The sequence below is a fragment of the Manihot esculenta genome, chromosome 5, assembly GCF_001659605.2.
Source record: "Manihot esculenta cultivar AM560-2 chromosome 5, M.esculenta_v8, whole genome shotgun sequence".
Lineage (NCBI taxonomy): Eukaryota > Viridiplantae > Streptophyta > Magnoliopsida > Malpighiales > Euphorbiaceae > Manihot > Manihot esculenta.
The window spans coordinates 22,814,737-22,841,131 of NC_035165.2; the positions used below are offsets into that span (position 1 = coordinate 22,814,737).

Genomic DNA, 26,395 nt, shown 5'->3' on the forward strand with positions numbered 1-26,395 from the left:
TTCTTCGGGTCCGAACCTACACAGGTGGACTCAAATGAGGGACCAAATATACAAGAACATGACTCTAAAATACTCCCCAAAAACCCCCTAAAACACCTTAAAACAATCATAGAAATCATACAAAGGAAGGCTAGACAGGGCACTTTCGGAGGCAGGTTCGGCGGCCGAAAGTCCCTCCAGAGACGAAAGTCATGCACCTTCGGCATCACTTTCGGTGGCCGAAGGTTCCTTCCAGAGACGAAACTCATGCATGTTCGACGGCACCTTCGGTGGCCGAAACTCCCTTCCAGAGCCGAAAGTCTACTTTCGGGGGCAGTGTTTGGCAGCCAAAGGCTGGCCTCCACAGGCAGGTTCGGCGGCCGAAAGTCCCTTCGGCTGCCGAACCTGAGGTCTTCCAAAGGGCAGAACTCAGCCTCCAACATGCACATTTGCCTCCCAAAACATTCAATCATGCATTTACCTATTTTACAACAAGCAAACTCAAGCCAACAAGCATATAGGGGTTCCAAACTATCCTAAACCCCAACTACAACACATCAAACATACATAAACAACCCACATTGCTCAAAAACTCAACATTAACCATAAACTCAAAAATAACCTAAACATGCATTTCTACCCCACAAATCATCATAAAACTTACTTTAAACATAAAAGGAGTTAAAGGTCTACTCTTACCTCTTGAAGATCGAGAGGAGAGGCGATCTAACTCGGAGATGGGAGAGATCTCGCTCCTTTGGTCTCCAAGCTCCAAAACTTGCTCTTTTTGCTCAAATATCTTCAAACCAAGATAAAACTTGTTAAAACTTAAAGGATTTGACGAAAATCATAAAAAACAACCATGGGAGAGCATGGACTCACCGTTGGCCGAAAATGGGGAGAAAACTCACCCGTTTCGGCCATGGAGCCCTTATATAGGGGCTGGCCAGACCACCTTTCGGCAGCCTAAAGTGTCTCCAAAAGTCATGCAAGTTCGGCGACCGAACATGAGGTTCGGCAGCCGAACCTAAACTACTTTCGGAAGCCTAACTTGCCCCCCTAAACTATCCAATGTTCGGCGGCCGAACCTGAAAATGCCTCCATGGTCTTCTTCATTCAAAATTCAGTTTCTTTCTTACTTAAAATCATACAACACATTAAAATATTTCATAAAAACATTATCTTACCCTTCTAGAGGTTTTCGACATCCGAGATCCCATTGGACGGTAGGAATTCCGATACCGGAGTCTAGCTGGGTATTACATTCTCCCCCCCTTAAGAACATTCGTCCCTGAATGTTCACCAAACAACTCATGCATAGCATACAACATATCATACACATAAAACACACATAAAACTAACCTTAGAAGAGATGAGGATATTGCTGGAGCATGGACTCCCGTGTCTCCCAGGTACACTCCTCAATGTTGTGGGGATTCCAAAGGACTTTCACCATCGGGATTTCCTTGTTTCTCAACTTTCTGATCTGGGTGTCTAGAATTCGTACTGGCTGCTCAACATAGGTAAGATCTTCTTGGATCTTCACATCAGGCTCACTAAGAACCTTGCCCGACTCTGACACGAACTTTCTTAACATGGAAACATGGAAAATCGGATGGAGTCTTTCCATAGAAGCAGGTAAGTCCAACTTGTATGATACATTCCCAATCTTCTGCAAGATCTCAAAGGGTCCGATGTACCTTGGAGCTAGCTTACCTTTCTTCCCGAACCGAATCACCCCTTTCATTGGAGACACTCTGAGCAATACCAAATCCCCCTCCTGAAACTCTACCTGCCTTCTGCGGATGTCTGTATAACTCTTTTGCCTGCTCGCAGCAGACTTGATCCTTTCTCTGATTATGGGCACCACTCTGCTGGTGATTTCTACTAGCTCAGGCCCTGCCAAGGCCCTTTCTCCAACTTCTTCCCTACAGATAGGCGACCTGCACTTCCTTCCATACAAAGCTTCATATGGAGCCATCCCTATGCTAGCATGATGGCTGTTATTGTAGGCAAACTCCACCAAAGGTAGATGCTGCCTCCAAGAACTGCTAAAATCCAGCACACACATTCTAAGCATATCCTCTATTATCTGGATGGTCCTCTCTGATTGTCCGTCCGTCTCTGGATGGAAAGCAGTGCTAAAATCCAACCTGGTACCCATAGCGTTCTGCAGACTCCGCCAAAACCTGGAGGTGAACTGGAGTCCTCTATCAGACACTATTGAAACAGGAACCCCATGCAGCCTGACAACCTCATCAACATACACCTGCGTCAACTTGTCCACAGAATAGCCACTCTTGACAGGGATGAAGTGAGCAGATTTGGTCAGTCTGTCCACAATCACCCATATGGAGTCTAATATGTTGGACGCTGCCGGTAACCCCACTACGAAGTCCATAACTATATTCTCCCATTTCCACTCTGGAATAGGTAGTGGGTTAAGCATTCCAGCCGGCTTCTGATATTCCAGCTTCACCCTCTGACATACTTCGCAGGCTGACACAAACTGTGCCACTTCTCTTTTCATAGCTGGCCACCAATACACTCTCTTCAAATCTTGATACATCTTGGTGGCCCCAGGGTGAACACTGTATCTGGCATTATGAGCCTCTCTCATAATGTCTCCCTTCAGACCCACGTCATCTGGTACACACAATCTATTCCCATAGCGGAGGATCCCCTTACTGTCAAATCTGAATTCTTCATTCTTGCTTGACTGAACAGTCCTGGCAATCTTCACTAACTCTGGGTCCTCGTGCTGTTTCTGAGCCACCTGCTCCAGAAACACAGGTGTCACTCTCATCTAGGCTATCAAAGCACCTGTACCAGACAACTCCAACTGCAAACCTTCATTAATGAGCTCGAAGAACTGCCTCACCACTGTTCTTCTCTCTGCCGAAATATGGGACAAACTACCAAGTGATTTTCGGCTTAAGGCGTCTGCCACGACATTCGCCTTATCCGGATGGTACTGAATCTTGCAATCATAGTCACTAAGCAGTTCTACCCATCTTCTCTGCCTCAGATTCAATTCTCTCTGACTCAAGATGTACTGCAGGCTCTTATGATCTGTGAAGATCTCACATTTTACCCCATAAAGGTAATGCCTCCACATCTTGAGTGCAAAGATCACCGCTGCCATTTCTAGGTCATGTGTAGGGTAATTCAACTCGTGCTTCTTCAGCTGTCTAGAAGCATAAGCAATCACCCTTTCATTCTGCATCAGCACACAACCCAGTCCCACACGGGACGCATCACAATACACTGTGAAGTCTTCATTACTAGTTGGCAGAGCTAACACCGGTGCCGACATTAACCTCTTCTTTAGCTCTTCAAAGCTCTCTTCACACTGGTCGGTCCACACAAACCTCTGGTTCTTCTTAGTCAGTCTGGTCATAGGAGCTGCAATCTTAGAGAAGTCCTGAACGAACCTCCTGTAGTAACCTGCCAAACCCAAAAAGCTCTTGATCTCTGTCACTGAAGTGGGTCTAGGCCAGTTAGCTACAGCTTCCACCTTCTTGGGGTCCACCTCTATCCCATTTTCTGACACAACATGCCCCAAGAATGAAATGCTCCTAAGCCAGAACTCACACTTGGAGAACTTGGCATACAAGCCATGTTCCCTCAAGGTCTGCAGGACTAACCTCAGATGATGGGCATGCTCCTCTGCATTCCTGGAATACACTAAAATATCATCTATGAAGACAATAACAAAGTGATCCAGATACTGTCTGAAAACTTTGTTCATGAGATCCATGAATGCTGCAGGGGCATTGGTTAACCCGAACGGCATCACAAGGAACTCATAGTGCCCATATCTGGTTCTGAACGCCGTCTTCGGCACATCCTCTTCTCTTATCCTCAGCTGATGGTACCCGGATCTCAGATCTATCTTGGAGAAACAACCTGCTCCTGCTAGCTGGTCGAATAGATCGTCGATCCTTGGCAACGGGTACTTATTCTTGGTAGTGACCTTGTTCAACTGCCTGTAGTCAATACAAAGTCTAAGGGATTCATCTTTCTTTTTCACAAAAATTACTGGAGCACCCCAAGGCGAGGTACTCGGTCGGATCTGTAACAGCTCGGAAACCGAACTGCTACCGGCGCTAGGATCCAGATCGGCTTAAGGCCGCCGGGACCCGTAGCAAGCCTGCTGTGAACTCTGTGTACCTGTGAAATCCTATACATGATCATACATTTTCTGTAAAACTTAAAACTTTTCTCTATTCCAAGGCTTAACCTATGCATACACTATCTTTACACTGTAAACCCCTGCTAGAGCTCTCGTTTTTGCTCTAGGTGGGCTAACTCATATCCTGTTAAGCCTGGGTTTTCATACATATAACATAAAACATTTACATAAAAGATCATGTATACAAAAGGATTACAACTCTGCTAAAACAATACTCTTACAGATACATGTCCATACTAACTATTACATAACCCTTCTCTTCATTTGTACCCTGCTGACACCTCTAGACTCTGACCCTGCAAGACTGGGGTTAAGGGAGAGGGTGAGCTATACGAGCACAGTGAGTAGGACATATAAAACATGATCTCATGGAATGCATCACAACACAAGTAAAGCACATAATCTCAGACGGACTAATTCAAAATTCCCCCACATTGCTCGGCCCGCGAAGGAGCTCCTCAGGTCTTCATTCAGCACCCTATGGTACCGTGTGCCCGGCCCTTTCAGGGCTCCTCAGGTCTTCATTTAGGGGGCTAATGAATCCAAGCTACGCCCGATCTGTACATGCACTGATTAATGCAACATCTTCGTGCTCACTAATGCAATACTATAAACATGGCATAAATGATGCATGAAACATGCTAAAAATGTTCGAGTTCTCATATTAAAAGATTTAGTTCAGTTCCACTCACCTCTGGCTGACTCTGTACTGACTCTACAGGTTCTGAAGCAGTGCTCACTGCTGAACTCCTTGGTTCCTCTGGTCCGTTCCTACACAGGTGGACTGAAATGAGGGACCAAACTAACTCAAGAACATCTCGAAGAAACTCCCCAAAAACCCTCTAAAGCATCCTAGAACAATCACATAAAACATACAAAAGAAAGCTGGACAGGGCACTTTCGGCGGCAGGTTCGGCGGCCGAAACTCCCCTCCAGAGACGAAACTCATGCATGTTCGGCGACACCTTCGGCAGCCGAAAGTCTCGTCCAGAGCATGTTCATACATCATGAATGCCATGTGATATCCTAGGTTGTTTGCATTAGAATTCACGAATATGCTGCATTGCATAATTCTATGATGGATGTGGATGGATATTGAATGATCCTTAGTCCTCGATATGATGCGATGTAATATGATACGGTATGGTATAGTATGGAAGTCCGGTTGACCCATTCTACGTCCCGGCACTATGTAAGAGAAAGACCGGTTGATCCATTCTACGTCCCGGCATCTTAGAATGTTATCTTATGTTATGTTTAAGAGAAAGACCGGTTGACCCATTCTACGTGTCGGCACTTTGGAATGTAGAGGACTATAGGTGACAACACCATCCTTGATGTGATTAGTTGTGATGTGTTGCATTACATGAGAGCATGAGATTTTAATTCTTTTATTATTCTGCTCACTGGACTCTAGTAGCTCACCCCTTTCCCTAATCCCCCAGGGTTGCAGGTACGGGCTAGACAGAGAAGTCAAGATGAATGAAGTCATGTGTGTAATAGTTAGAATGTGGACATGATAAATTGTAAAATGATGTAAAGTTATGAATAGTTATGTTATGTAAAAATGATATTGAGGATTAGAGGTAGTGCTTGACCCTATGTGTATGGTGATCCCTTTTGTATACATGATCTATGTTTTATGATGTTTATGTTCCACCAAGCTTGTGTATGATGAGATGCCCCATTGGAGCATTTGTTGAGAGCTCCAGTGTGGGGTTTATGTTTATGTATATGTTTATGGGAATGCACAGGTTGAGCTTGGTAAAAGAAAAGTTCAAAATTTTATGTATGTTGTCGATCATGTATAGGATTAAACAGGTTTACAGGATATATGTCAGGCTTGCTACGGGTCCCGGCGGCCTTATGCCGATCTGGATCCTAGCGCCGGTAGCGGTCCGATTTTCGGGTCGTTATAATGCTGATACACCAAAATCCTCAAAAACCTCCCTTACCCTACACATGCATAACTACCCATACAACTTCCCATAAAACCTTCAAAATCAAGAAAGGAAGTTCAGGATCTTCACTTACCTCTTCCAAACAAGAGATTGAACGATCCCTACGTGGAGATATGGAGAAATCCTCTCTCAAACGTTCCAAGCTTCCAACCTTGCTCTTTGTCTCAAAAACTTCTAAACCACATGAAAATCCATCAAAACCATGAAAGATTTGAGAAAACACATAAATCACTCAAGGCAGATCAAGTCTCACCTCAGCTCGTGCAAATGGAAAGAAAATCTTATTCATTTGACCGACCTAGGGTCTTTTATAGTTGGCTGGCCAGACCAACTACGGCGGCCGAATGAGAACCCGAATGCCATGCACTTTCGGCGGCCGAACCTTGGCTTTTCTGCCTTGGTGCTTTTCTTGCAAAACCTTACTTCTTTAAACCCTTTAAACCATGAAAATGCTTTCAAAACATAGGAAAACATAAGCCGTACCCTTTCAAAGGATTCCGACATCAGAAATTCGACCGGACTACAGGACTTCCGACGCCGGACTCTAGCCGGATATTACATTCTCCCCCCTTAAGAACATTCGTCACCCGAATGTTCCTCAAACACGAAGCACATAAACACATAGAAAAGGGGAAAACTAACCTCAAAATAGATATGGGTATTGCTGGAGCATAGACTCCCGTGTCTCCCAGGAACACTCTTCTAGATTATGGTGGTTCCACAAGACTTTTACCATCGGAATTTCCTTGTTTCTCAACTTTCTGATCTGGGTGTCAATGATCCTCACTAGCTGTTCTACATATGTGAGATCTCCTAGGATCTCCACATCAGGCTCACTGAAAACCTGGCCCGGATCTGACACAAATTTCTGTAGCATAGAAACATGAAAAATCGGATGGATTCTTTCCATAGATGCAGGTAAATCCAGCTTGTACGACACATTCCCGATCCTCTGCAGAATCTCAAAGGGACCAATGTATTGTGGAGCTAGCTTACCCTTTCTCCCAAAGCGAACCACGCCCTTCATTGGAGACACCTTCAGCAAACCATATCCCCCTCCTGGAACTCTATCTGCTTCCTACGGACATCTGCATAGCTTTTCTGTCTGCTGATAGCTATTCTGATCCTCTCTCTGATGATAGGCACTAATCTGCTGGTAATCTCGACTAACTCTGGCCCTGCAAGAGCCTTCTCTCCGACCTCTTCTCAGCAAACAGGTGTTCTGCACTTCCTCCCATACAGAGCTTCATAAGGAGCCATCCCTATGCTAGCATGATGGCTGTTATTGTAGGCAAACTCCACCAGAGGTAGATGCTGCCTCCAAGAACCACCAAAGTCTAACACACACATTCGGAGCATATCCTCTATTGTCTGGATGATCCTCTCTGACTGACCGTCTGTCTGTGGATGGAAAGCAGTGCTAAAATCCAACCTCGTGCCCATAGCAGCTTGTAGACTTCGCCAAAACCTAGAGGTGAACTGAGGTCCTTTGTCTGATACGATTGACACAGGATCTCCATGCAGCCTTACTATCTCTTCTACATACACCTGTACTAGCTTGTCCACAGAATAGTTACTCCTGACTGGAATAAAGTGAGCAGATTTAGTCAGTCTATCCACAATCACCCATATGGAGTCTAGCCTGTTGGACGTCGCTAGTAACCCCACAACAAAATCCATCGCTATATTCTCCCACTTCCACTCTGGAATCGGCAGTGGGTTAAGCATTCCAGCCGGCTTCTGGTGCTCTAGCTTCACCCTTTGACATGTTTCGCAGGCTGACACATACTGTGCCACTTCTCTCTTCATCGCTGGCCACCAATACACTTTTCTCAAGTCTTGATACATCTTGGTGGCTCCAGGGTGAACACTATATCGAGCATGATGAGCTTCCCTCAGAATGTCTTCCTTTAAACTGCTGTCATTTGGCACGCATAACCTCTTCCCGTGACGAAGAATCCCCTCACTGTCAAATCTGAACTCCGCACTGATGCCTGACTGAACATTCCTGGCAATTTTCACTAACTCAGGGTCCTCGTGATGTTTCAGAGCCACTTGCTCTAGAAACACGGGAGTAACTCTCATCTGTGCAATTAAAGCACCGGTACCAGATAACTCTAACTGTAGCCCTTCTTCCATGAGCTTGTAGAAATCCTTCACCACCGGCCTCCTCTCTGCTGTAATGTGGGATAAACTGCCGAGTGACTTCCGGCTTAAGGCATCAGCTACAACATTAGCCTTACCCGGGTAATACTGGATCTTGCAATCATAATCACTGAGCAATTCTACCCACCATCTCTGCCTCAAGTTTAGCTCTCTCTGGCTCAAGATGTGCTGCAGGCTCTTATGATCCGTGAAGATCTCACACTTTACCCCATAGAGGTAATGCCTCCACATCTTGAGTACAAAGATAACTGCTGCCATCTCCAGATCGTGTGTAGGATAGTTCAGCTCGTGCTTCTTCAACTGTCTAGAAGCATAAGCTATCACTCTGTCATTCTGCATCAACACACAACCCAATCCCACTCGGGATGCATCACAGAACACTGTGAAGTCTTCATCACTGATCGGCAGAGCTAACACCGGTGCTGAAGTCAACCGTCTCTTCAGCTCTTCAAAACTCTCTTCACACTCTTCTGACCATACGAACTTCTGGTTCTTTCTAGTCAATCTGGTCATCGGAGCAGCAATTTTTGAGAAGTCTTGAACGAACCTCCGATAGTAGCCTGCCAAACCCAGGAAACTCTTGATCTCCGTTACTGTCATGGGTGTAGGCCAGTTGGCTACTGCCTCTACCTTCTTGGGGTCCACTGCTATACCTTCATCTGATACTACATGCCGCAAGAAAGAAATGCTCCTCAGCCAGAACTTGCACTTAGAGAACTTGGCATACAAGCTATGCTCCTTCAAAGTCTGCAAGACTATCCTCAGATGTTGGGCATACTCCTCTGCATCCCTAGAGTACACTAAGATATCATCTATAAAGACAATCACAAAGTGATCCAGGTACTCTCTGAAAACTCTGTTCATGAGATCCATGAATGCTGCAGGGGCGTTCGTTAACCCGAACGGCATTACTAGGAACTCATAATGCCCATATCTGGTCCTGAAAACTGTCTTGGGTACATCCTCTTCCCTGATTCTCAACTGATGGTATCCGGATCTCAGATCTATCTTAGAGAAACATCCTGCTCCTGACAGCTGGTCGAAGAGATCATCGATCCTGGGTAGAGGATACTTGTTCTTGGTAGTGACCTTGTTCAACTCCCTGTAGTCGATACAAAGTCTAAGAGGTCCATCCTTCTTCCTGACAAACAGTACTGGAGCACCCCAAGGTGAGGTACTCGGGCGGATGAAACCCTAGTCTACCAACTCTTGTAACTGCTCTTTCAATTCTCTCAGCTCTGCTGGTGCCATCCTGTAGGGAGGAATAGAGATCGGTCTCGTACCAGGCATTAACTCTATCTCGAACTCTATTTCCCTATCAGGTGGTAGTCCTGGAAGCTCTTCAGGAAACACATCTGGGAACTCTCTAACAACTGGTATTGAGGATGGTTCCCTAACCTGCATGTCTAGCTCTCTCACATGAGCTAGGAACCCCTGACAACCCCTCCTCAATAACCGACGAGCCTGAAGGGCTGATATCAAACCTCTAGGTGTCCCTCTCCTGTCTCCTCTGAAGACACACTCTGACCCATCCTGGTCTCTGAAATTGACTACCTTGTCCCTGCAGTTCAAGGTAGCATTATACGTAGATAACCAATCCATCCCTAGAATGACATCAAAATCTGCCAACTCTAGAACCACAAGGTCAGCTGGAAGGTATCTACTCTCTATACACACTGGACTGACTTGACAGACTGACTCTGCCAATGATGGGTCACATCTAGGTCCACTGACCCAGAGAGGACACTCTAACTCGGAGACTATCAAACCCAACCTCTCTGCGGCTCTAGGAGCAATGAAAGAGTGAGAAGCACCGAGGTCCATCAAAGCATACACCTCTGAACACCCAATGATGAGGTTACCTGACACCACTGTGTTCGATGTATCTGCCTCCTGTTGAGTCATGGTGAAAATCCGTGCTGGGGCTGACGGACCTGTATCTCAGGAACCCATCCCTGATGAAGAGGCTGACCCTCTTCCTCTACCTCGGCCACTGCTCTGTAGTACGGCTGAAGCTGCTGGCTGTGCTACACTGCCTGAGGTCATCTGCTGGGATGGTGCCATAAAGGTCGCCTGGGGACATTCTCGTGCAATATGTCCCTCTTGCCCACATCTATAGCAGGCTGTAGATCCCATCAGACAAACTCCTCTGTGTGGTTTCCCACATTTCTGACATACTAGACTGCCTGTGCCAGAGCTAGAGCCGCTTCCCATTCCCAGTCCTGACTTAATCCTGCTCCAGAACTTGCCTCTCTTGGACTTAAACTTCTCTCCTTTTCTGCTGCCAGAAACTGCTGCACTGGGGGTCTTAGAACCCGAAGACTGTGCCACCTACCGCTTTTCTGTTCCCTGTATGATGGCACTCGCCTCCATTTTTCTGGCTGCATCCACAATGGAGTGGAAACTCTCTTTCTCTGCTGGAAAAATCAAGGAGAAATACCTGGGGTGAAGCCTTGTGGCATATCTCCTTGCCTTCTTCTGATCCGTATCATACGCCTGACCTACGTATGGTAACAATTCCAAGAACTTATCTGTATACTCATCAACGCTCATCTCCTCTGTCTGTCTCAACCGTTCAAACTCGACAACCTTCATCTACCTGGAACTGTCAGGAAAAGCCCACCCTGCGAACTCATTGGCGAACTCTTCCCATGTCATGCTGTCTATTCTGGGGTCCACATAGTTCTTGAACCATTCTCTGGCTTTCTTGCACTTTAATGTGAACCCTGCCATCTCAATGGCCCTGCTCTCATCAGCTCCCAACTCACTAGTTATCATTCTGACTGCACTAAGGTACTCAAAGGGATCATCTCCTGTATTGAATTTAGGAGCATCCAACTTTAAGTACTCGGTCATCTTCACCTTATGTCCCCCTGATGAACTAGGCTGCTGTGCTTCAACAACAGGGGCTACAGGTTCTGGTGGTAGTGGAGGTACTGTTTCTCTTGGTTCAGGTTGTGCTGGACTTGGCTGCAAAGGTGGGGGTGGAGACATGTGATATGGTGGGTAAAAAGAAGGATAATGCATATATGGCATATAAGGTGGATATGGGGCAAAGCTGGAGAAATCCGACGTACCTCCCATCGGATACCCCGGGCCCTGTGGAAAGGGTGGATAGCTAAACCCCGAGGCCTGTGCGCCTCCTTGGGACTCTCCCATACCTTCTTCAGACCTTCCTATACCCATACTTTCATCTCTGCTCTGACCACCATCCATAGCCTCTCTCTCTTCCTCTGCTCTTCCCCCTCTATCTACTCCTCTTCTGCTCTCGTCAGAAGACCTTCTAGGGTCTCGTGACGTTCCTTCCCTGCTTGACCTGTGAGATCTTGCCCTTGGCAATGCAGGAGGACGAGCAGCTGTACCCTCACTTCCTGGTGGGACTCCAGTCAATCTCGCGGATCGACGAGTTCCTCGCATCTTCACTCTCTGGAACACAACACACATAACATAGCACATTAGCAACATATAGCCCTCAACCACACAGCACATATATGGCACATGCATGACTCATAGCATTTCACACATCAGATAGACAGGACTGACATCCTATCCTAATGGACATGCTTTCCTATGGTGCTTGACCATCTATGACCTCTATGAGCCCGACTCTCTCTCTATAGGTCCGACCATATGAACCTAGGGCTCTGATACCAATCTGTAACAACCCGGAAACCGAACTGCTACCGGCGCTAGGATCCAGATCAACTTAAGGCCGCCGGGACCCATAGCAAGCCTGCTGTGAACTCTGTGTACCTGTGAAATCCTATACATGATCATACATTTTCTGTAAAACTTAAAACTTTTCTCTGTTCCAAGGCTTAACCTGTGCATACACTATCTTTACACTGTAAACCCCTGCTAGAGCTCTCGTTTTTGCTCTAGGTGGGCTAACTCATATCCTGTTAAGCCTGGGTTTTCATACATATAACATAAAACATTTACATAAAAGATCATGTATACAAAAGGATTACAACTCTGCTAAAATAATACTCTTACAGATACATGTCCATACTAACTATTACATAACCCTTCTCTTCATTTGTACCCTGCTGACACCTCTAGACTCTGACCCTGCAAGACTGGGGTTAAGGGAGAGGGTGAGCTATACGAACACAGTGAGTAGGACATATAAAATATGATCTCATGGAATGCATCACAACACAAGTAAAGCACATAATCTCAGACGGACTAATTCAAAATTCCCCCACATTGCTCGGCCCGCGAAGGAGCTCCTCAGGTCTTCATTCAGCACCCTATGGTACCGTGTGCCCGGCCCTTTCAGGGCTCCTCAGGTCTTCATTTAGGGGGCTAATGAATCCAAGCTACGCCCGATCTGTACATGCACTGATTAATGCAACATCTTCGTGCTCACTAATGCAATACTATAAACATGGCATAAATGATGCATGAAACATGCTAAAAATGTTCGAGTTCTCATATTAAAAGATTTAGTTCAGTTCCACTCACCTCTGGCTGACTCTGTACTGACTCTACAGGTTCTGAAGCAGTGCTCACTGCTGAACTCCTTGGTTCCTCTGGTCCGTTCCTACACAGGTGGACTGAAATGAGGGACCAAACTAACTCAAGAACATCTCGAAGAAACTCCCCAAAAACCCTCTAAAGCATCCTAGAACAATCACATAAAACATACAAAAGAAAGCTGGACAGGGCACTTTCGGCGGCAGGTTCGGCGGCCGAAACTCCCCTCCAGAGACGAAACTCATGCATGTTCGGCGACACCTTCGGCAGCCGAAAGTCTCGTCCAGAGACGAAACTTAAAATTCGGTGGCCGAACCTTGCCTCCAGAGACGAAAGTCCCAATGTTCGGGGGCAAGCTTTGGCAGCCGAAACTGCCTCCACAAGGGGTTCGGCGGCCGAACCTTCCTTCAGCGGCTGAACCTTCCTTCGGCGGCCGAACCTGATTTTGCCCGTTGGGCAGAAACCTGCTCTGTTTCATGCAAACTTTACCCAAAACCTATCCAACATGCATAGCAACTACTCCCAACTAGCATATACCATATAACATGCATAAAGAGGTCTAAACCTATCCTAACACCTCCAACAAACATATCAAAAAACACGTAACCATGCTGATACACCAAAATCCTCAAAAACCTCCCTTACCCTACACATGCATAACTACCCATACAACTTCCCATAAAACCTTCAAAATCAAGAAAGGAAGTTCAGGATCTTCACTTACCTCTTCCAAACAAGAGATTGAACGATCCCTACGTGGAGATATGGAGAAATCCTCTCTCAAACGCTCCAAGCTTCCAACCTTGCTCTTTGTCTCAAAAACTTCTAAACCACATGAAAATCCATTAAAACCATGAAAGATTTGAGAAAACACATAAATCACTCAAGGCAGATCAAGTCTCACCTCAGCTCGTGCAAATGGAAAGGCAATCTTATCCATTTGACCGACCTAGGGCCTTTTATAGGTGGCTGGCCAGACCAACTACGGCGGCCGTATGAGAACCCGAATGCCATGCACGTTCGGCGACCGAAAGTCACTTTCGGCGGCCGAACCTTGGCTTTTCTGCCTTGGTGCTTTTCTTGCAAAACCTTACTTCTTTAAACCCTTTAAACCATGAAAACACTTTCAAAACATAGGAAAACATAAGCCGTACCCTTCCAGAGGATTCCGACATCAGAAATTCCACCAGACTACAGGACTTCCGACGCCGGACTCTAGCCGGGTATTACAGTCGGATGAAGCCCTTATCTACAAGCTCTTGTAACTGCTCCTTAAGCTCCTTCAATTCTGCTGGTGCCATCCTGTAGGGAGGGATAGAGATCGGTCTGGTTCCAGGCATCAACTCTATTTCGAACTCTATCTCCCTAGCAGGTGGTAAACCTGGCAGCTCGTCTGGAAAGACGTCTAAAAACTCTCTGACCACGGGCACCGAGGCGGGCTCTCTGACATGACTATCCAGCTATCTCACATGAGTTAGAAAACCCTGACAACCCCTCCTGAGCAACCTACGAGCCTGTAGGGCTGATATCAAACCTCTAGGTGTACCCCTCATGTCTCCTCTGAAGACAACCTCTGACCCATCCTGACATCTGAACCTGATTACCTTGTCTCTGCAGTCCAAGGTAGCACCATGGGTAGATAGCCAATCCATCCTTAGAATGACGTCAAAATCTGTCAAATCTAGAACCACAAGGTCGGCGGAAAGGCATCTCTCCTCAACAAAAACTGGACTACACTGGCAGACCGACTCTGCTACTGACGGGTCACACTTGGGTCCACTGACCCATAGGGGACACTCTAACCAAGAGACCATCAGACCCAACCTCTCGACGGCCCTCGGAGCAATGAAAGAATGAGATGCACCAGGGTCCATTAAGGCATAAACATCTGAACAACCAATGATGAGATTACCTGACACCACGGTGTTTGATGCATTTGCCTCCTGCTGAGTCATCGTGAAGATCCGCGCTGGAGCTGATGGACCTTCACCCCTGAAACCCGCTGAAGAAGAGGCTGCCCCTCTCCCTCTGCCTCTGCCACTAGCCTGAGTCGCGGCTAGAGCCACTGGCTGAGCCATACTACCAGAAGCTGTCTGCTGAGACGGTGCCACAAAAGCTGCTCTAGGACACTCCTGTGCCATGTGTCCCTCTTGCCCACATCTGAAGCAGGCTGTCGTCCCAAACCGACATACTCCCTTGTGCGGCTTCCCGCACTTCATGCATACTGCATTTTCTGCACCTGAGCTCGAGCCACTTCCTAATCCCAGACCCGACTTGATCTTGCTCCAGAACTTGTTCTTTTTGGACATAGCCTTACCCCACTTTTTACTGCCTGAAGCTGCTGCACTCAGAGAAGAAGGGTCTAACCTTCCCCCACATGGGATCTTGGAACCAGAAGGCTGTGCCACAGACTGTTTAACTCTCCCTTCAATAATTGCACTAGCCTCCATTCTCCGGGCCATATCCACTATGGCATGGAAACTCTCCCTCTCTGCTGACTGGATCAAGGAGGAATACCTGGAATGAAGCCTCATGATATACCTCCTTGACTTCTTCTGATCTGTGTCTAGATTCTGCCCAGCAAATGGCAACAGCTCCAAAAATCTATCTGTGTACTCATCTACACTCATCTCTTCTGTCTGCCTTAGTTGTTCAAATTCAATCATCTTTAACTCCCTTGAACTGTCAGGGAAAGCCCATCCTGTAAACTCATTTGCAAACTCCTCCCATGATAGGCTGTCCAATCTCGGGTTCACATAGTTCTTGAACCACTCACGGGCCTTCTTGCATTTTAGCGTGAACCCAGCCATATGAATGGCTCTACTGTCATCAGCTCCTATCTCATCTGTAATCGTTCTGAACCTCTCAAGATACACAAATGAGTCATCACCGGTTTCATACTGGGGAGCACCCAACTTCATGTAGTCGGTCATCTTGACCTTGCTCCCTCCAGATGAGCTAGGTTTAGGCATTTGGGTTTCTGGGATAGTAGGTGCTGCTGGTGGTGGAGGAGGTGCAACATCCCCTGGGGAGGGTTTGCTGTACCTGGGTAGAAAGATGGGGATGGGTACATAGGGTACTGTGGGTATGGTGGGTAAAAAGGTGGGTATGGCATTTGAGAAGGGTAAGGGTTAAAACTGGGGTAATCCGATGTTCCTCCCATCGAATACCTGGGATGCTGAGAAAAGGGTGGGTACTGGGGTGACTGAACAAATCCCGAGGCCTGAGTGCCTCCCTGGGACTCTCCCATGCCCTCCTCAGACATACTCACTCCAAGGCTGCCATCCCTCCTCTGATCCAAATTCATATCATCCCCCACATCTTCTGACATTCCTCCTTGAACTGTTCCCCTTACTGATCTGCTTCTGTTCATATCCAAAGACCTTCTAGGGTCTCTCACTGCTCTTTCCCTGCTAGACCTGCTAGACATTGCCCTTGGCAATGTAGGGGGACGGGCACTCATGCCCTCATCCTCCGGTGGTACTCCAGTCAATCGTGCAGATCGACAAGTTCCTCTCATCCTGTTTACTGAAAAACAGCACACATAGCATAACATTAGCAACAAATAGTTCATGTGAAAACACATGAACCCGCATCACATACATAACATATCATTCATGCACATGCATAATATCATGGCATTTCACATCATCAATCAAGACAAGACTCTACATCCTATCCTAGTGGACATGATCTTCCTATTGTGCTTGACCTTCTATAACCTCTATGAGTCCGACACTTTCTAGGTCCGACCATATGAACCTAGGGCTCTGATACCAATCTGTAACGACCCGAAAATCAGACCGCTACCGGCGCTAGGATCCAGATCGGCTTAAGGCCGCCGGGACCCGTAGCAAGCCTAACATACATTCTGTATACCTGTTTAATCCCATACATGATCAATAATTACATAAAAATTTAAAACTTTCTCATTTATTCATTCATTCATTCACTCATTCGATCACCAAGCATAACCTGTGCATACACAAATCATAACATAAAACCTCTCACTGGAGTCCTCATCAAATACTCCAATGGGGTATCATAATATACATTAAGCTTGGTTTACATAATCATCATTAAACATTTAAGATCATGTATTAAAAAGGGATTAACAACATACTATGGTCAACTACAACTCTAAACTTCCATAAGCATCATCACATTACATTTCCATACTAAACTTTTTACATTACATCATATCCATGTCCACATCTGTCTATTACATAAAACATGACTCTACTCCTGCTGACCTCCTGGTCTACCCTGTACCTGCAAACCTGGGGGTTAAGGGAGAGGGGTGAGCTATAAAGCCCAGTGAGCAGAATAAATAAACATTCAATTTAAATTTCATACTTTCATGAAATGCAACACATCACAAACAAATCACATCAAGGATGGACTTGTCACCAATAGTCCTCTATATAGTCCAATCGTGCAGGTTCGGCGGCCGAAAGTCCCTCCAGAGCCGAAACTCAGGCACCTTCGGCGGCCGAAAGTGGATTCCAGAGCCGAAACTCATGCATGTTTGGCGGCACCTTCGGCGGCCGAAACTCCCTTCCAGAGCCGAAAGTCCACTTTCGGGGGCAGGGTTTGGCAGCCGAAAGTTGGCCTCCACAGGCAGGTTCGGCGGCCGAAAGTCCCTTCGGCTGCCGAACCTGAGTTCTCCCAAAGGGGCAGAAACTCAGCTCCAACATGCACAAATGCCTCCCATACCTCCAAACATGCATCCAACCCTCTCAAATCATGCATACACACATACATCAACACATACGAGTCTCAAACTAACCTAAACCCCAACAACAACACAAAACAAGCAACTCAGCAACCTACATTGTCCAAAACTCACATAAAAACCTAACAATGTTCAACTAAACTAAACATGCATTTCTACCCCATGAATCCTCTTAAAACTTGTTTAAAATATAGAATGAGCTCAAGATCGACTCTTACCTCTTGAAGATCGAGAGAGAGTGTGACCTAACTTGGAGATTTAGGGAGGATGGGTTCCTGAGGTCTCCAAGCTTCACAACTTCGATCTAAGCTCGAAATCTTCAAAAACCAAGTGAAAACTCATAAGAAAATCATGAAGATTCGAAGGAAGAAGCTCAAAATCGATGAGGGACGGCGGAGAACTCACCTTGGCCGAAAACGGGGAGAAAAGCTCACCCGTTCGGACATGGGGACCCCTTTATAGGTGGCTGGCTAGGCCACTTTCGGGGGCCTAACGTGCCTCCGCATGCATGCCATGTTCGGCGGCCGAACCTGGACTTCCCTCTCTCATACCTTCGGGGGCCTAAAGCACTCCCGAAATGCATGCATGTTTGGCAGCCGAACCTGGGTCTTCCTTCAAGGTTATTTTCATACAAAACTCATTTCCTTTCTTGCTTAAAACCATAAAATACATTAGAACATCTTATGAAAACATGGTTTTACCCTTCTAGAGGTTTTCGACATCCGAGATTCCACCGGACGGTAGGAATTCTGATATCGGAGTCTAGCCGGGTATTACATTCTCCCCCACTTAAGAACATTCATCCCCGAATGTTCACCAAACAACACATGCATAGCGTAAAACATAGATATTCACATAAAACACATAACACTTACTTTAAAAGAGATGAGGATATTGCTGGAGCATGGACTCCCGTGTCTCCCAGGTACATTCCTCGATGTTGTGGTGATTCCAAAGGACTTTCACCATCGGGATTTCCTTGTTCCTTAACTTTCTGATCTGAGTGTCAAGAATCCGCACTGGCTGCTCAACATAAGTGAGATCTTCTTGTATCTCCACATCAGGTTCACTAAGAACCTTGCCCGGATCTGATACGAACTTTCTTAACATGGAAACATGGAAAACCGGATGGATTCTCTCCATTGAAGCAGGTAAGTCCAACTTGTACGATACATTCCCAATCTTCTGCAAGATTTCAAAGGGTCCAATGTACCGTGGAGCTAGCTTACCTTTCTTCCCGAACCGAATCACCCCTTTCATCGGAGACATCTTGAGCAATACCAAATCCCCCTCCTGAAACTCTACTTGCCTTCTGCGGATATCTGCATAACTCTTCTGCCTGCTTGCAGTAGTCTTGATCCTTTCTCTGATTATGGGCACCACTTTGCTGGTGATCTCTACAAGCTCAGGCCCTGCCAAGGCCCTTTCTCCAACTTCCTCCCAGCAAACAAGCGACCTGCACTTTCTTCCATACAAAGCTTCATATGGAGCCATCCCTATGCTAGCATGATGACTGTTATTGTAAGCAAACTCCAGCAAAGGTAGATGCTGCCTCCAAGAACCGCCAAAATCTAGCACACACATTCTGAGCATATCTTCTATAATCTGGATGGTCCTCTCTGACTGTCCATCAGTCTGTGGATGGAAAGCAGTGCTGAAATCCAACCTGGTACCCATAGCATTTTACAGACTCTGCCAAAACCTGGAGGTGAACTGGGGTCCTCTATCTGACACTATTGAAACAGGAACCCCATGCAACCTGACAACCTCATCTACATACACCTGCGCCAACTTGTCCACAAAATAGCCACTCCTGACAGGGATGAAGTGAGCAGATTTGGTCAGTATGTCCACAATCACCCATATGGAGTCTAACCTATTGGACGATGCCGGTAACCCCACCACGAAGTCCATAGCTATATTCTCCCATTTCCACTCTGGAATAGGTAGTGGGTTAAGCATTCCAGCCGGCTTCTAATGTTCCAGCTTCACCCTCTGACATATTTCACAGGCTGATACAAACTGTGCCACTTCTCTTTTCATAGCTGGCCACCAATAAACTCTCTTCAGATCTTGATACATTTTGGTGGCTCCAGGGTGAACACTGTATCTGGCATTATGAGCTTCCCTCATAATGTCTCCCTTTAGCCCTACGTCATCTGGTACACATAATCTGCTCCCATAGCGGAGGATCCCCTTGCTGTCAAATCTGAACTCTTCGTTCTTGCCTGACTGAACAGTCTTGGCAATCTTTACTAACTCTGGGTCCTCATGCTGTTTCTGAGCCACTTGCTCCAGAAACACGAGTGCCACTCTCATCTGGGCTATCAAAGCACCTGTACCAGACAACTCCAACTGTAGACCTTCATTGATGAGCTCGAAGAATTGCCTCACCACTGGCCTCCTCTCTGCTGAAATATGGGACAAACTGCCAAGTGATTTCCGGCTTAAGGCATCTGCCACAACATTTGCCTTACCCGGATGGTATTGAATCTTGCAATCATAGTCACTAAGCAGTTCCACTCATCTTCTCTGCCTCAGGTTCAACTCTCTCTGACTCAAGATGTACTGCAGGCTCTTATGATCTGTAAAGATCTCACATTTTACCCCATAAAGGTAGTGCCTCCACATCTTGAGTGCAAAGATTACAGCTGCCATCTCTAGGTCATGTGTAGGGTAATTCAACTCGTGCTTCTTCAGCTGCCTAGAAGCATAAGTAATCACCCTTTCATTCTGCATCAGCACACAACCCAGTCCCACATGGGATGCATCGCAAAAGACTGTGAAGTCCTCATTACTAGTCGGCAGAGCTAACACCGGTGCTGAAGTCAACCTCTTCTTTAGCTCCTCAAAACTCTCCTCACACTGGTCGGTCCACACAAACTTCTGGTTCTTTTTGATCAATCTGGTCATAGGAGCGGCAATTTTAGAGAAGTCCTTAATGAACCTCCTGTAGTAACCTGCCAAACCCAAGAAGCTCTTGATCTCTGTCACTGTGGTGGGTCTAGGCCAGTTAGCTACAGCTTCCACTTTCTTGGGGTCCACCTCTATTCCATTTTCTGACACCACATGCCCCAAGAATGAAATGCTCCTCAGCCAAAATTCACACTTGGAGAACTTGGCATACAAGCCATGTTCCCTCAAGGTCTGCAGAACTAACCTCAGATGATGGGCATGCTCCTCTGCATTCCTGGAGTACACTAAGATATCATCTATGAAGACAATAACAAAGTGATCCGGGTACTGACTGAAAACCCTGTTCATGAGATCCATGAATGCTGCAGGGGCATTGGTTAACCCGAACGACATCACAAGAAACTCATAGTGCCCATATCTGGTTCTGAACGCCGTCTTCGACACATCCTCTTCCCTTATCCTCAGCTGATAGTACCCGGATCTCAGATCTATCTTAGAGAAACAACCTGCTCCGGCTAGCTGGTCAAATAGATCATCGATCCTGGGCAACGGGTACTTGTTCTTGGTAGTGACTTTGTTCAACTGTCTGTAGTCGATACAAAGTCTAAGGGATCCATCCTTCTTTCTTACAAACAGTACCGAGGCACCCCAAGGTGAGGTACTCGGTCGAATGAAACCCTTGTCTACCAGCTCTTGCAACTGCTCTTTCAGCTCTTTCAATTCTGCTGGCGCCATCCTGTAGGGAGAGATAGAGATCGGTCTTGCTCTTGGCATTAGTTCAATTTCAAACTCTATCTCCCTAGCAGGTGGTAGTCCTGGAAGATCGTCTGGAAAGATATCTAAAAACTCTCTGACCACGGGCACTGAGGCGGGCTCTCTAACATGACTATCCAGCTCTCTCACATGAGCCAGAAAACCCTGACAACCCCTCCTGAGCAACCTACAAGCCTGAAGGGCTGATATCAAACCTCTAGGTGTACTCCCCCTGTCTCCTCTGAAGACAATCTCTGACCCATCCTGACATCTGAACTTGACTACCTTATCTCTGCAGTCCAAGGTAGCACCATGGTTAGATAGCCAATCCATCCCTAGAATGACGTCAAAATCTGTCAAATCTAGAACCACAAGGTGGGCTGAAAGGCATCTTCCCTCAATAAAAACTGGACTATACTGGCAGACTGACTCTGCCACTGATGGGTCGCACTTGGGTCCACTGACCCATAGGGGACACTCTAACCCAGAGACCATCAATCCCAACCTCTCGACGGCCCTCAGAGCAATGAAAGAATGAGATGCACCAGGGTCCATTAAGGCATAAACATCTGAGCAACCAATGATGAGATTACCTGCCACCACGGTGTTTGATGCATTTGCCTCCTGCTGTGTCATTGTGAAGATCCGTGCTGGGGCTGATGGACCTTCACCTCTGAAACCCACTGAAGAAGAGGCTGCCCTCTCCCTCTGCCTCTGCCACTAGCCTGAGTCGCGGCTGGAGCTACTGGTTGAGCCACACTACCAGAGGCTGTCTGCTGAGACTGCGCCATAAAAGCTGCTCTAGGACACTCCCGAGCCATGTGTCCCTCCTGCCCACATCTAAAGCAGGCTGTCGTCCCAAACAGACATACTACCTTGTGCGGCTTCCCACACTTCCTACAAGCTGCATTAACTGCACCTGAACTCGAGCCACTTCCCAATCCCAGACCTGACTTGATCTTTCTCCAGAACTTGTTCTTCTTTGACTTCTTGGTGGTACTACTCCACCTCTTGCTGCCTGAAGCTGCTGCATTCAAGGTAGAAGGATCTAACTTGCCCCCACCAGGGGTCTTGGAACCAGAAGGCTGTGCCTCAGACTGTTTAACTTTCCCTTTAATGATTGCACTAGCCTCCATTCTCCGAGCCATATCCACTATGGCATGGAAACTCTCCCTCTCTGCTGACTGGATCAAGGAGGAATACCTGGAATGGAGCCTCATGATATACCTCCTTGACTTCTTCTGATCTGTGTCTAGATTCTGCCCAGCAAACGGCAACAGCTCCAAAAATCTATCTGTGTACTCATCTACACTCATCTCTTCTGTCTGCCTTAGTTGTTCAAATTCAATCATCTTTAACTCCCTTGAACTGTCAGGGAAAGCCCATCCTGCAAACTCATTTGTAAACTCCTCCCATGATAGGCTGTCCAATCTCGGGTTCACATAGTTCTTGAACCACTCACGGGCCTTCTTGCTAGGCCTGTGCAATCGGTCGGTTCGGTTCCGAACCGAACCGAACCGAAAAAACCGAAAACCGAAGTATTAAAATTTTAAAAACCGAAAAAACCGATTATGATGATATAACCGAACCGAACCGAACCGATAAAAATCGGTTCGGTTCGGTTCGGTTCGATTCAAACCGAAATCTGCCATAGTTCTTGTTCTGTTCCTTATTTCTCTCTGGTTCACCCATGGAAGCGGCGAGGGCGAGGGAGCGAGGGCGAGGGCGAGGGCGAGGGCGAGGGCGAGGGGGGCGAGGGCGAGGGCGAGGGCGAGGGCGAGGGCGAGGGCGGCGAGGGCGAGGGCGAGGGCGAGGGCGAGGGCGAGGGCGAGGGCGAGGGCGGCGAGGGCGAGGGCGAGGGCGAGGGCGAGAGCGAGGGCGAGGGCGAGGGGGCCGAGGGCGAGGGCGAGGGCGGGGGCGGGGGCGGGGGCGGGGCGGGGGCGGGGGCGGGGGCGGGGGCGGGGGCGGGGGCGAGGGCGGGGGCGGGGGCGGGGGCGAGGGATTAGCTACGAAATCGGTTATTTCGGTTTGATCGGTTATTTAACACGTTTAAACCGAACCGAACCGAAAACCGAATAATTTTAAATATACTAACCGAACCAAACCGATCATCCCGATTAACCGAACCGAAAAACCGAAATTAATCGGTTCGGTTCGGTTTTTCGGTTTAAACCGAAATATGCACAGGCCTACTTCTTGCATTTTAGCGTGAACCCAGCCATCTGAATGGCTCTATTGTCATCAGCTCCTATCTCATCTGTAATCGTTCTGACCCTCTCAAGATACACAAACGAGTTGTAATGACCCGAAAATCGGACTGCTACCAGCGCTAGGATCCAGGTCGGCTTAAGGCCGCCGGGACCCGTAGCAAGCCTGACATGTAACCTGTAAACCTGTTTAATCCCATACATGATCAACAAACATACATAAAAATTAAAACTTTTCTTTCATTCATTCTCTCATACACCAAACTCAACCTGTGCATGCACTGAACGTAGACATAACTATAAACATTGATCCCTCTGTGGGACCTCCTCAATGCCCCCAATGGGTGGCATAACATGTGTTGAGTTGGTTAAACATAATTGTAACGATCCGAAAATCGGACCGCTACCGGCGCTAGGATCCGGGTCGACTTAAGGCCGCCGGGACCCGTAGCAAGCCAAACATACATCCTGTAAACCTGTATAATCCCATACATGATCAACAACATGCATAAAAATTTAAACTTTTTTTTCATTATCCAACTCAACCTAAACATACATGTACATAGTCATGATCATAATCATGATCCCTCTGTGGGATCTCATCATTGCCCCAATGGGCGATACATCATGAGATGAGTTGGCTTTCATGAACATCATAAAACATATAGGATCATGTATTTAAAAAGGGATTACAATACTCATAGGGTCAAGCACATCTATAACCTCAATATACCTCATTACATAACATACTGTAATCTCTTACGTTACATCATAGTACAATTGTCATGTCCACAATCTAACTATTACATAACATACTTCAAAAACTCTGGCTAACCTTCTGGTCTACCCTGTACCTGCACATCTGGGGTTAGGGGAGAGGGGTGAGCTAACAAGCCCAGTGAGCAGAATAGTAGAAAACAATATATTAAAATTTCATGCTTTCATGGAATGCAACACATCACAACAAATCACATCTCGGATGGTATTGTCACCTATAGTCCTCTACATAGTCCAACTGTGCCGGGACATAGAATGGATACAACCGGTCTTTCTCTTAACATAACATATCATACAGTCCAACTGTGCCAGGGACGTAGAATGGGTACAACCTGGACTTCCTCTTACATCGTGCCAGGGACGTAGAATGGGTACAACCTGGACTTCCATACCATATCATGCCATAACATCATCATATCATATGAGGACTAAAGGATCATCCAATGACCAATCCACATCAACATCAAAATGCAATGCAACATATTCGTGAATACTAATGCAAACAACCTACTATATCTCATGGCATTCATGATGCATGGATCATGCTCAAAATTCATATTTCATTTATTTTAAAACTTAAAGTTTATTCCACTCACCTCTGGCTAGCTCTGACAACTCTGTAGCAGCTGGCTCACTGCTGGGGTCCTCGGTTCCTCGGGTCCGAACCTACACAGGTGGACTCCAATGAGGGACCAAACATACATAAACATAACTCTAACATACTCCCCAAAAACCCCCTAAAATATCATAAAACCACTACATAAAAACATGCAAGAAATTGCTGGACAGGGCACTTTCGGCGGCAGGTTCGGCGGCCGAAAGTCCCTCCAGAGCCGAAAGTCAGGCAGGTTCGGCGGCACCTTCGGCGGCCGAAACTCCCAGACAGAGGCGAAACTCATGCATGTTCGGCGGCACCTTCGGCGGCCGAAAGTCCCAGACAGAGACGAAAGTCTCTTTTCGGGGGCAACTTCGGCAGCCGAAAGGCCTGCCTCCCCAGCCATGTTCGGCGGCCGAAAGCTCCTTCGGCTGCCGAACCTGGTTTCTGCCAAAGGGCAGAAACTTGGCTCTCTTAAGCATTTTCGCCTCCAAACTCACCAATCATGCATAAACTTGTTCTAAAACATGCATACAAGCTCCTAGGGGCCTCAAAAAAACAAATACCCCAACTACAACACTTCAAACATACTCAAACATGCCACATTGTTCAAAAATCACATAAAACCTAACATAGCTCAACTAACTTAAACATGCGTTTCTACCCCATAAAACTTTATAAAACTTATTTAAAACATACATTGAGCTTAAGATCGGCTCTTACCTCTTGAAGATCGAGAAAGAGACGACCTAAACTTGGAGATCCAAGAAAATGAGCTCCTGAGTTCCCAAAGCTCCAAAACTTGTTTCAAAAGTTCAAAACCTTCAATGCAAGCTTAAAACTCAAGAAAAATGGTGGGGATTTGGAGGAAAAACACTAGATTTGGAAGAGGGAGGTTGGAAGCTAGCTGTGGCCGAAAATGGAAGAAAGCTTGTCCATTTCGGCTAAGGGTCCCTTTTATAGGTGGCTGGCCAGGCCACGTTCGGGGGCCGAAAGTGCTTCTGCAAGCATGCCATGTTCGGCGGCCGAACTTGGGTTTCGGCGGCCGAACCTGAACTTCCCTCACCTATGCTTTCGGGGGCCTAACGTGCCTCCAAAACACATGCATGTTCGGCGGCCGAACTTGAGCTTCGGCGGCCGAACCTAGGTTTTCCTCCAAGGTTGTTTTCCATGCAAAAACTCATTTCCTTTTCATTTAAAATCATAAAATACACTAAAACATTTTAGGAAAACATGTTTCTACCCTACTAGAGGCTTCCGACATCCGAGGTTCCACCGGACGGTAGGAATTCCGATACCGGAGTCTAGCCGAGTATTACAATAATCATCAATAAACCTTAAGATCATGTATCAACAAGGGATTACAATAAACTATGGTCAAGCACACTTCTAAACCTCAATATCATTATACATAACATAACTATTCATAACTTTACATTTTATCATGTCCACATTCTATCTATTACATACAATGACTTCAATACTCTTGCTGACCTCCTGGTCTACCCTGTACCTGCAAACCTGGGGAATTTGGGAAAGGGGTGAGCTACTAGAGCCCAGTGAGTAGAATCATAAAGCATTTAAAACACGTGCTATCATGAAATGCATCACATCACAACTAATCATATCAAG

The 26,395-nt window shown here is 46.7% G+C and overlaps 1 protein-coding gene across 1 annotated transcript in view; it reads right to left on the minus strand.

The window, feature by feature from the left end:
- The window catches only part of LOC122723699 (basic proline-rich protein-like), a 39,667-nt gene that overhangs the window by 8,186 nt on the left and 5,086 nt on the right, over positions 1 to 26,395 (minus strand). The window contains exon 2 of the mRNA XM_043956800.1: positions 22,873 to 23,190. Coding sequence (XP_043812735.1) covers positions 22,873 to 23,190 — 318 coding nt within the window. The remainder of the gene's footprint in view (positions 1 to 22,872; positions 23,191 to 26,395) is intronic.